We start from the raw sequence: 12805 nt of genomic DNA, 5'->3' as shown, positions 1-12805 counted from the left end.
TGTTGTATCAAGTTTCTTTTTTTAGGTGGTCTCAACTGTAGACATTATTACAGTGGTCATTTTTCATGTCTGTCAGATTATATTTTTTGGCTTTTTTTAGTGATCGAGAAAAATACCTCTTATCAACACAGTTGAATTTTCTAGTATGTGGACTAAGTGTATGTAGCCTTTCTTTCAATAAAGTGGCAGCCATCCTGATTCACCCTCAGATCTTTACAGTCTCCTCCTTCCCATCGCTGACTCCACACCACATCTTTGTGGCTTAAACCCTGCTGGAGCTGGACTCTTAACAAATAGATTGGGTTTGGGGGATTTTGTTTTTATTTTCCCCAATGAGTATGTGGTTTTAGTGTAAAGACTGATTTTTAAAATTCTCCCTGCTTTGGAAATACAAAAAACAAATTAGTTAAGAATGACATGCTAGGGGCCTAAGAGATGGCTCAGAGGTTAAGACCTCCCTTCCAGAGATTCTAAATTTCCAGCAACCACGTGGTGGCTCACAGCCACCTGTAATGAGATCTGATGCCTTCTGTGGACCTACAAGCAAACATGCAGATGGAACACTATATAATAATAAATACGTTTTTAAAAATTTAAAAAAGCCACATGCCCTGCAAGCATGAGTTAACACCACTAACTCTAGCACTACAGGATACAAGGCTTGCTTCGGCTTACTGGCTTCTAGTCTAGTCTAGCTCCAGGTTCAGTGAGACCATGTCTTAAGGGAGTAAATCAGGATGATGGTCCTCTGGCTGTCTACTAATATGCACAGGTAGGTGTACCTCACACATCAAAGTTTTCCACTTAAAAATTTTACAGTTGTGAGGCCCTTTTATGTTTAGTGTGTTGCACTCAGTTACTCCGTTTAGTCTGATGAATAAACGTGACAGTAAGAATCCTAGTGTCATGTAAGTCTTCCTATTGACACAAAGATATCATCTGGAATCTGAGCATCTTCATGTGCAGTTCTGAGAAACTGGCACAGTCAAAAATAAAAAGCTGAAAAATATGTCAAAACTCACATTCTAAGCTCTTAGGGTTGATCATTGAGCAGTTTGGAGCTATTCTCTAGTCCTTCCTATCCTCAACTTGTGTATTGTGATACGCAAACTTTCTACATTGAAATAAATTGTGATTTGGAGAGCATTCAAAATGGTACAATTGTATGCTAGGGTTAAAAATTCCCCAAAATATACTTTATAAGAATTAGTGAAGCTAGGGCTGGAGAGATGGCTCAGCCGTTAAAAGATAGGCTCACAACCAAAAATATAAGAATTAGTGAAGCTATACAAGTCCAAGTTTTGAAAAGCAAAACCATGCACATTACCAGTGGCAAGTTGAGATATAGATCTAAAGTGCTATCTTGTCATACATTCTTAGTTTTCTTAGTGAATCAATCAAGAAGGACCCTAAAGTTTAACATAATGAATGGCTATGGTTAGTGTACACCAAGATGGTCCTAAACCGCTGCTCTTTCCCATTGCTAAACCTAAATCTCCATACCCTGTTTGGTGTAATTTCAGTGAATTTGGAAAACTAATAACCATTTCATGTGAAAAACAAGTACACAAAAGGAGCATTCTTAAATATATCTCAGTCTCAGAGAATTATGCTGAGTAGAAGAACACTAATTGCTGTCCTGGAACTGGCTTTGTAGACCAGAGTGGCCTCGAACTCACAGAGATACCCCTGCCTCTGCCTTCCAAGGATTAAAAGCATGCACCACCACTGCTCAGGAAGAAAGCTAATCTTAAAGATTCCATTGTATGATTCTATTTATATACTAGAATGTACAGATAGTTGCCAAGGTTAAAGTGAGTACATGGTTATGACAGTAGATGGAGGCAGTAAGGATCTCTGGTAGAACAATTCTCTATCTTGACTGTTGGTGATGATACAAAACTGAATTCATTGTTTAGAAGCAAGTACATAAAAGAATATATAAGTTGGTGAAATCTCAATAAGAAGAAAGGTTGGTTTTCTGCAAGACTTCTCAATACAGAGGAACTAGGGGAAGACTAGGGCTTGTCAGAATAACTTTATCCTACAATTACCTAGACTTAAAACATTTCATTTACTTATGATCATTCTGTGTGCACATATGCCTGCATTACAGAAGAGGGCATCTTTATAGATGGTTGTGAGCCACCATGTAATTGCTGGGAATTGACTCAGGACCTTTGGAAGACTAGCCTGTTCTCTTAACTGCAAAGCCATTTCTCCAACCTCCATTAAAAACAGTTTTTAAAACACACAGGTCAGGTGTAATGACATATGCCTGTAATTCTAGCACTTGGGAGGCTGAATTACAGTAGATGGAGAGTTCAAAGGCAGTCTGGACTTACATAGTAAGAACATCTAAAATAAAAAATGCTGTCAGAGAGGTCCCTCTTACAAGTGTTGTAAACACACAGTCTCTCTGATATATTTTGAGTGCTAGGGACATTTTTTCTTTTTTTTAACCTAAGGGTTCCAGAAAAGAGAAATGTCAGAATAGCTGTATTCCAGGGAGATGAGATACTATTTGTATTATGTGTCCCCAAGTGAGGTGAACAGGTCAAAAGAACAGTTATGCATCCATGTGGTACGCACCTCTAATTACAACTGCTCAGAAACTGAAAAGTATCTTTTCAAGACCAGTCTGGCAATTTAGGAAGACTATGTTGAGGTTTTCAAATATTTTGTTTTTAATAATTGACTTGAACATTGGCATGGGATATGGAACCGCAAATGAACAAGACCTCTACATCTAATTGTAGCTGTAACAAGTCGATCTTTGGAGACAAAGTAAAATCCTTTCAGGCTGACTAGCTCCTCTATGCATAAAAACTTTTATTAAACTATTGGGTGCTCTGAAAGGACCAAAAGTGGCCGTTCTTGAATAAAGAGTAGAAATAATAGTTGCCAGACAACTTCTGATATTCATGTAACTCAGTCAACTGAATAAAGTCAGAATCAGATCACCAGAGGTGCTAATCCCTCGAGTGTCTCTCTATATTACAACCGAGTTGCCTTTTTGTTTTGTTTTGTCTTGTTTTTTCGAGACAGGGTTTCACTCTGTAGCTTTGGAGCCTGTCCTGGAACTCACTCTGTAGATCAGGCTGGCCTCGTACTCGCAGAGATTCTCCTGCCTCTGCCTCTCAAGTGCTGGGATTAAAAGCGGGTGCCAACACCGCCTAAAATCACTTGCCTACTAATCAGTTTCCCAATTTATTATAAGTGAGAGCAAGAAGAGAGTCCGCTGGACTTCTCTGTTTTTCTTTTGTACAAATTTTAGTTCCTGGAAACTGCTAAGTGGCCATAGCGCTTAAATCAGGGACTCACGGCGGGGGGGGGGGGGACTTAAATACTTGCCCAACCTACTACAGACACCAACCCAGAGAAAGGAAGAGGACAGCAGGCATTTGCAGCGCGCAGCCGTAGGACGGAGAAGACTTGTCCTGTCTGGGTTGCCGTACAGGATCTGTGGTTGCATCCTTGTTCGACTCCCCGCCCCCTTCCACGTCAACCAAGGTCTTGGTGGAGCCGTCCTGGCAGCCGCTGGTTGGAGTCCTACTCGACGGTCCCGCGGTTCCTTCCCGGCCGTCGCCCCTCGGAGCCCAGGTAGCGGCCTGAGCCCTGAGTCACAGGTTTGCGCCGGTCGCGCGGGGTCGGCGAGCCACCGGACGGGGAGACGCCGGGCGCTTGACTAGGCCGCGGCAACAGGCAGTGGGGGCGGGGAGCTGGGCCGCGGCCCCGGGACTGTGAGACCGGGGTCTGCGCAGCCTGAGGCCTGGCGGTGCGTGGACCGAGGCCGGGCAGGGGAGGCCGGGGCACCCGCCACGGCGGGGGAGGCCAAGGTTCTGCAGCGTCTTCGCTCGCGGGCTGCCCTCCTGGAGCAGGTCCGGCTGTGTTGTGTTGGAAATCACTGCCCCGTGACGTGGTGCTCCGGGTTGTCACCGTTGTGTGGACCTCGACTCCACAGCTTTCCACACCCTGGGCCAGGGAGCTGACTTGGGCAGTGTGGTTGTCTCTTGAGTTCGTGGAAGGGAGAGGGCACTTTAAATTGACAGCCTCAGAAGCCACCCAGAAAGAACTTCAGGCAGAATAAAAATCAGGATTTATTTGCGAAATTTGTCCCCCACCCCCGGCCACCCCAACCCCCAACTGATACCTGTATTCATTTTTGTAGATTTGCCTGGAACCTTTCCTCCTTTTCATCTTGTATCGGGTTGATTATAAACAGAAACCATGACGGCAGCAGAGAACGTGTGCTATACGTTAATTAACGTGCCAATGGATTCAGAACCCCCTTCTGAAATCAGCTTAAAAAATGATCTGGGTAAATAGCTTCTTAATTCACACGGAAATTATATTAATTGATAGATTGAAAACATTAAAAATTGAACAAATTAATGTGATGTTTTTAGCATGTATGTATTGTATAGTATTTAAATCCTGTCAAATACAATTGTTTCCTCAACATTCATCACTTCTTTATGATGAAAATATTTCAAATTGTTTCTTCGAGATTGTTAAAAATATATAGTATAATGGTTGTTTACTATGTATGCAAGAATCCCTGGTATACAGTATCAAACCAGAATTTCTTATCTATTACTCATCCATTGGTCACACTTTGCCATCTTTCCTTCTTACTCTCCCCGGCCTCACTTAACCTCCTTCCCCCCTTTTCTTTCTTGAATTAAGGCCATACTCTTTTTTTTCCCAGGCTGGCCCAGAATTCACTAATAGGCCAGGGAAGCCTCAAACTTTCTTACTTCAGCATCCAGAGTGTTCAGATTACAGACACAGGCCATGCATTAATCAGCATTTACTTTCAGCTTTGTGATGATTAGATTGGTACATCTTAAAATTTTCTATTTTATTACATGTGTATGTACACAAATATGTGCTGGTATATGTGCATAATTATAAGTGCAACCCAGAGGTAAATTGTAAGTCCCTTTCTCAGTCATATTCCACCTCATTTATTTTTTAGATTTTCAGTTTGTTTTTAAGATTTATTTTTAATTATGTATATATAAGGTGCATGTGTCCACGCAAATGTTGGTGGAGACCAGAGATGTTGGATCATCCCAGAACCGGAGTTCCAGGCAATTGTGAGCCACCCGATGTGGATGCTGGGAATGGAACTTGAGTTCTCTGCAGGAGCATTATGGACACTTAACCACTGAGCTGTTCCCAGTTCCTAAACATTTTTTGGGTTTTTTTTTTTTAATAATATTTATTTATTTATTAGTGGGAAGTGGAGAGACAAATGTGCATAGCACTAGTGTGGTGTCAGCTCCCTCCTACCATGTGGCTTTTAGGTGTGGCAGCAGTGCCTTTTACCTGCTGAGTCTCCTCAGTGCTTCCCTCCACATTCTTTTTAGACACAGGGTCTCTCCCTGAACCTGAAGCTTGCTGAGGATCCCAGGGTTCCTCTTGTTCCCATCTCTAAAATGCTTAGGTGACCTGCCTGTGCTGCACCTGACTTTATACATAGTGCTAGAGATTGAACTCAGATCCTCATGGTGTCTGTGACAAGCACATCACTGACTGAGCCAGCTCTCTAACCCCTTCAGGCAACAACTTTTTGTTTTGTTTTTTTTAGACAGGGTTTCTATGTGTAACAGCCTGGAACTCACTCTGTAGAGCAGGCTGGCCTTGAACTCACAGCCTGCCTCTATCTCCTGAGTACTGGGATTAAAGGTGTACACCACCATGCCTGGTACAAATAACAATTTTTAAAATCATACATTATAACAATACAATTCAATTTTATACTAATTTGGTACTTACACATAAAAAAACATTAAAACTCTGTTTCACATAATTAAACCATTATGTTTCTTTGAAAAAACAAACAAACAAAAAAACCTTGTAAATATAGTAAAAGCATTGCAGCAGCTCATAACAGGAATCTGAGCTGAGGTGCTTTAAACAATATTATTTGGTGTTATGTGTTATAAGGGCATGTCCATTGTAATGTCTGTCTAGTGTTTATGCTCAAAATTAAGGCTACAATGAAGTCATACAGTACGACACAGGCTAGTACTTCCAGAAATGCTGGATTCATTAGGTGATTTTGAATTTTTATTTTTTTCATTTTGTATTTAGAAGCCTTTCACTGTTGCCAAATTCCATATTCAGTTGTACTATCCAAAGTCAGGTTGAGCACACAGTTTAAGGAGCTAGGATTAGGGGTTGGAGTGATGTCAGCAATCAAGAGTACAGGGTGTTGAGTTCAATCCCAAGCACCCACATGTCTGCTCACAAACTGTAATTGTGGTTCTAGTGAATATGATGCCCTCTTCTAGTCTCCAAGAGCACTGCATACATCTGGTACACAAGACATTCTGGCAGAAACACCAATACATGCAAACTAATAAAATAATTTAAGAAAGAAAAGGGCTAGGTTTAGGCTAGGAAGATGACTCAAAGTAAAAATTCCATGTGTGCGCATGCTTACATAGGAATGTACTATAACAACAGTAGTTAAATTTTGAAAAGATACTTAGAATCCAGGTAAACCTTGATATTTTGTAGTGAAAATGTAAAACTCAAGAGACTCCTTTATATTTCACATTCCCTTATAGTTAGAAGTGCTTAGTTTTTCTAGAGTTTTGCTAAAGTTTTTTTTGTTGCTGTTTTGTCTTTTGGTGAGTTATGGGTGCTTGTATGTGAATATATGCACATTAGTGCAAGTCCCCCGGGTAAGAAGAAGGTGTATCTAATCCCCTAGAGCTGGAGTTACAGGTGCTTGTGAGCTGCCTGATGTGGGTGTTAGGAACTGAACCCAGGACTTCTTTAATTGCACATACTGCCCTTAACCACTAAGCCACCTCTCTAGCTTCTCATCTAGAATTTCGAAAATATCTCCAATAGATCTTTTGTCTTATGAAAAAGGAGCTTTTTACCTTTAGATTTGCAGTATTGGTATACAGAAATAGAATAATATCCCAGTCTAATTTGCTGAAGCTAAGAAAATAAAATAATTTACTTGTCCCTTAAAATGCTACAACTTACATAGGGGTTGTGTGTGTGTGTGTGTGTGTGTGTGTGTGTGTGTGTGTGTGTGTGTGTGTCTTGTTTTGTTTTGAGACAGGATTTCTCTGTGAAACTTTGGACCCTATTCTGGAACTCGCTGTGTAAACCAGGCTGGCCTCAAACTCACAGAGATCCTCCTGCCTCTACCTCCTAAGCACTGGGATTAAAAGCTTGGGAAACCACTGCCTGACTTCATTTCTTACATAGTTTAATGTAAGAAATAGACATGTTTTGAATTTTAAAAGCCTATGCTCTGCTCCTTTTAAAGTATATACTGGCCATTCCCAGTGATACGTACTTGTATTTCCAACTGCTCAGAAGGCTAAAACAGATCACATTTTCAAAACTGGTCTTGGCAACTTAGGATACTGTCCCAGTGAAGTGACAGGGGCTATGGATATTGCTACTTGCCAAGTACTCGGGAGACCCTGAATCCAATACTCAGTGCTTGGAAGAGGGAAAAAAAAAAAAAAAAAAATGTGCTGTATAATTTAAGAACATGGGGTTGAGGACAGGGTCCTGCTTTATTTAGCCTGTCCTAGAGCTGGCCATAACTGGAGATCCTGTTCCAATATTAAGAGGTGTGTGCCACCATACACAATGTGCAAAGTGAATCAAAGAAAAGATTTTTTTTTCAAGACAGGGTTTCTCTGTGTAACAGCCCTGGCTGTACTGGAACTTGCTTTGTAGACTATGCTGGCTTCAAACTCACAGAACCACTTGCCTCTGCCTCTGCCTCCCAAGTGCTGGGATCAAAGGTGTGTGCCACCACTGCCCAGCCAAAGAAAAGATTTTTTTTATATAATTGATTTTTACATAGTTGAATTATTAAGTACAAATCAAACTGATTAACACTGTTTTCTGTTTTGTTTTGGTCTTTTGAGACAGTGTCTCATTATTAGCTCTGGGTGCCTTGGAACTCACTAAGTATACTAGGCTGGCCTGGATCTCACTGAGATCCACCTGCCTCTGCCTCTCAAGTGTTGGATTAAAGATGTGCACCACCACACCTGGCACAATGTTTAATTACAATGAAACTTGTATTTCAGATATCGAAAGTTATCTTTTAGGAGGTACTTTGAGGTTTGTAAAGAGACTTAATGTTTTGCTTGGTCATGGTGGCACATACCTATAATATCAGCACTAAGGAGGGCAGAAGTAGGAGAAAAAGGAACAATATATCTTTCTCAGTTTGAGTTGTTAGAATAAAGGGAAATTGAAGTTAGGGCAGTTAAAATACAGATGGCACAAGTTTTATTGCTTGGTGTTAAACTTGCTTTTGAAATTGTAGTTATAAATTGAGATCTAGTCTGCTAACGTTTGGAATTTTGTTATAGACAGAAGAAGCCATCCAGGTTATAATGTCCTAATTTTATGACTTTTAGACTTTGTGTTTTTTAGATTATCAAACAGAATAGTGAACAAAACACCTGAAAGACCTTTTAGCCTCTTGAGTACCACTTTACATGGATTTTATCTCTTCTGCAACATAGGATGTAACTATGGGTAATATACAGTCTTTAGGGTGATAAAGGACATTTTGGGAGTTTTGTTTGTTTTTGAGACAAGGTCTCTTATAGCCTAGACTGACCTTCAACACAGTATGTAGGTGATGCTGACTTTGATCACCCTGCCTCACTGCTAGATTACCATCAGGATCAGTGACAAGTAACTGGTTTACTTGGTATGATTCCTCTGTAGCTTGAGCTCTGCTAACAAGTAGTCATGTACAGTCTCTCTTTGACAAAAAGAACTGTCTTTAAAAATATTTTTAAAGATTAATTTATTTACATGTATGAATGTTTTGCCAGCATTCATATATATTTACACCATATATATATATGTCCACTGCCCAGAGATCTGCCAAACTGGAGTTAGAGATGGTTGTGAACCATGATGAGGGTTCTAGGAATTCCTGAAGCAAGGGTCCTCTGCAAGAGTAACAAATGCTCTAAATCATCAAGTCATCTCTCCAGTCCCAAGAACTCTTTTGATAGACATCTCATAATTAGACCCAGTTGTCATCATTTTTCTTATGATATCTATAGGATTAAGTCTTCTTTCTTTGTCCTTGCTTTCAAATATTTGATTCATTTATTTTATGTGTATTGTCTTCAGAAGTCAGCAGAGGGTGTCAGACTCAAACCCAACTCCTCTGAAAGAGCTCTTAACTGCTAAGCCAACTGTCCAGTTTTTATTTTATGGTAGAAAAAATTATGGTAGCAATGTACTTTTTCGGTACTTTGGTCTGCCTTTGAATTTTAGACCCAGAAGATTTTAAATACCATTAATTTTCCAGTATTTGTAATACTTAAAATTATAGGTTTCTTTTCATGAAATACTAAAAAAAATATTGTTCTGTTTGTTTTCTTGAGATAGGGTTTCTGTGTAGTCCTCACTGTCTTAGTACTCTCTGTAGACCAGGCTCGACTCAAACTCATAGAGATCTGCCTGCCTCTGCCTCCCAAATGCTGGAATTAAAGGCCTGTGCCACCATTGCCCAGCTCCATAAAATATTTTATATTGAATAATTTTTATCCTTACTAACATTAAACTTACATTTTATTATAAATAATATATCCTTAATTCTAATCAGTGGCTATTGATTCAACGTTTTCATGTTAATTTTTTTCCAGTTGTTCATATGGGCAAAAAAAGAAAATCTCTAATGTTACATGAGTATTGATGATCCTTTTCTAAATGTTTAATAAAGATCACTCTGTTCATGCCACCCTTTTTAAAAAGGGGCTATAACTGAGAAAATGCACCTAAAATGAGTTATTTTGAGTTTAGACGTACTTAACAGGATTTACTTGGGTTTTTTGTTTTCAGTATGGGCACATCTGTTTAAAAATTAAGTCGTGTGGTATAGCTATATAGGTTCAGGAACTACATTAACTAAGTTGGTTAGGGACCAGAAGACAAATCTAGTATCCTCAGATCCTATGTAAGGCATCTGAGATTCAGAGACAAAATAGAATCACAAACATTTTATTTGGATTTGTAACCTTATTACCATAGCTGATAGTAAATTTAGTTTGTTTTGTTCATAGCTTTTTAAACTATCTGAGGAACTTGGTTTTGAAATAATTGTGCTCTTTTATTTCTTGTTTTTTGGGTTTTTTTTTAAATGATTGAATCAGAGAAAGGTGATGTGAAATCCAAAACTGAAGCTTTGAAGAAAGTAATTATTATGATTCTGAATGGAGAGAAGCTCCCTGGACTCCTGATGACTATCATCCGTTTTGTGCTGCCGCTTCAGGATCATACCATCAAAAAGTTGCTTCTCGTGTTCTGGGAGATTGTTCCTAAAACAACTCCAGATGGGAGACTTTTACATGAAATGATTCTTGTGTGTGATGCCTATAGAAAAGTAAGCCAAATCATAATTGTTTGCTTTTTTTTTGTAGTTATAAAATTGTTCTAATAGATACTTTTTTAATTTTCAAAATTAAATCTTTGATGAGATGAAAAATTGTAAACATTTATATTATGTGTAATTAAAACAATGGTGAAATGAATAAAAATGGCTTTACTCTAGAGAGTTCAGAAGAAAATCAATAAGCTAGTTCTTTTTCCTAAAACTCACTTTAATTTTTTTATAATCAGGTTTAAAACTTGATTTTTATAAAAGACTGACTCTTAGGTTTGTGAGATGGCTCAGCAGGTAAAATGCTTGCTGTCAAGCCTGACACCCAGTTTGATCCCTAGGACCTATATGGTGGAAGGAGAGAACATATTCCTGCAAGTTGTCCTTTGACCTCTACAGTGTTTTCAAATACAAACAAATAAATAATTAAATGTAAGATGTTTTTTAAAGCCAAAACTCAGTGTTTCCTATTGTAATTTTTATTTCAGGATCTTCAGCATCCTAATGAGTTTATTCGAGGATCGACTCTTCGTTTCCTTTGCAAATTGAAGGAAGCAGAATTGCTAGAACCTTTAATGCCTGCTATCCGTGCTTGTTTAGAACATCGTCACAGCTATGTCAGGAGAAACGCTGTATTAGCAATCTACACTATCTACAGGTAAGTAAAGGTACTCCTTTATTTCTGTTTTAAATGCTTTAAATTAGAAGTTTCAGTGTCGTTGGTTGCAGAATGTATGTACTTGTAAATGTTTTGCTAATCAACACAGCATTTTCCCCCCTTACTATCATTAATTGTTAAAGTGGAGAAATCAAAAAGAATGGCTGTAATGGACCCTAGTTTCTATATGACAATAGTCAGCTGAAATTGAATGGTACAGTGCCATTTAACATTATGGTACCCTTTCTTGTTTAAGACTGTGACCATCATTCCTAATTCTATTGTTGTAATTCATTTAGTTCATAAATTTACTTGCTAAAGGCATTGCCTTTTTTACCTTGTTTTAAAATTCTTACTTTGAACAGTATAGGTCTTGTATTAGAGGCTTTGAAGAAGGAACTATTTTAGTGAAAAAGGCTACAATTCTTAACTAATTCTTGTTAATATAACTGCTGAAAATTTAGCCTGGATGAGTTGTACATCCTCATAAATCCAGCTTCTAGGGAGCCTGAGTCAGGATGACAGGTTTAAGGCCAGTCTGGGCAACTTAATGAGTCTAAAAGTAGAAAAGGTTAGGGACATGCCTCAGTAGTGAGTGTTTATTTAACAGGAATAAGGCCTTGGAACAATCATTAGAGTAAAATAATAAAGCTGGAGATTTTAAACTTTAAAACAGTTATAAGATTCAGAGGAGGCTAGAGAGCTAAATTGTTATAGTCATGATTATCAGTCCATTTAGAAGTAGGTTGTGGGACTGGTGGTAGAGCTCAGAAGCAGCATCCTTGCCTAGAAGTGTGAGGGTGGTCCTGAGTTGGATTCCTAGTACTTCCAGTTTAACATAGAATATATATATATATTCTATGTGTGCACATGCCTGTTTGTATAAACATAGATGTATGCTCAGGCTAGAGAACCACATTAGGTACTGTTTCTCAGGCACCATCAACCTTTAACTTTGACACAAATTCTCTCAGTGGCCAAGAATTCACCAAGTAGTCTAGGCTGGCTCACCAGAGAGCTGCAGATCTTCTTGTTAGTCACCACCTTAGAGCTGGGATTTCAAGTACACAGCATCAAGCCTGACTATCCTGGAACTCCCTTTGTGGACCTAGCAGGCTTCAAACTAACAGAACTCTGCCTTCCTTTGCCTCAGAGTGCTGGGATTAAAGGCATTCACCATCACACCCAGCTTGGGGTTTTTGTTTTGTTTCTTTTTTTTTTTTTTTTTTTTTTTTTTTTTTTGCATTGGTTCTTGCGATGGAACTTAGATCTACAAATACTTTACCATCTAAATTATCCTTTTAGCCTCTGGAATATTTTTATAAGCATCTTTGTACTTTACTATGTTTCTTGACTGAAACACAATTACATTTATCTTAATGTTACACTATCTATTGACACTGGTATTTTGTTGATGATGTAATTGAATTCTTAAATGTTACCATAGGCACTTTATATATTTTAGAAATTTAAAGGGCACATAAGCATGTTAGAAGACAATTGAAAATTTGATCAGTGATCTGGCTGTATGATGCAATTAGAAATGTTGTAGCTATGATAACAGATTCTGTTATGATGTTCCTTTTTTAAAAAGTTACTACTGTTTTATGTATATAGATATTTTGCCTGCATGTATGTATGTGCACCACTTATGTACCTAGTAGCCAAGAAGGCCAGAAGACGGCTTCAAATACTCTGGAAATGGAGTAATAGACAGTTGTGAGCCACCATGTGGGTGCTGGGAA

The 12805-nt window shown here is 38.7% G+C and overlaps 1 protein-coding gene across 1 annotated transcript in view; it reads left to right on the top strand.

Annotated features, from left to right (window-relative positions):
• Positions 1–3621: 3621 nt before the first annotated feature.
• Positions 3622–12805, top strand: part of Copb1 (COPI coat complex subunit beta 1) — a 39493-nt gene continuing 30309 nt past the window's right edge. The window contains exons 1-4 of the mRNA XM_051192720.1: positions 3622–3778; positions 4172–4321; positions 10176–10405; positions 10891–11060. Of these exons, the coding sequence (XP_051048677.1) occupies positions 4231–4321; positions 10176–10405; positions 10891–11060 (491 nt within the window). The 5' untranslated portion in view covers positions 3622–3778; positions 4172–4230. The remainder of the gene's footprint in view (positions 3779–4171; positions 4322–10175; positions 10406–10890; positions 11061–12805) is intronic.

The sequence above is a fragment of the Phodopus roborovskii genome, unplaced genomic scaffold, assembly GCF_943737965.1.
Source record: "Phodopus roborovskii unplaced genomic scaffold, PHOROB, whole genome shotgun sequence".
Classification (NCBI taxonomy): Eukaryota; Metazoa; Chordata; class Mammalia; order Rodentia; family Cricetidae; genus Phodopus; species Phodopus roborovskii.
Note: the sequence above shows the minus strand (reverse complement) of the source record. Positions and strands in the feature narration are given on the sequence as shown.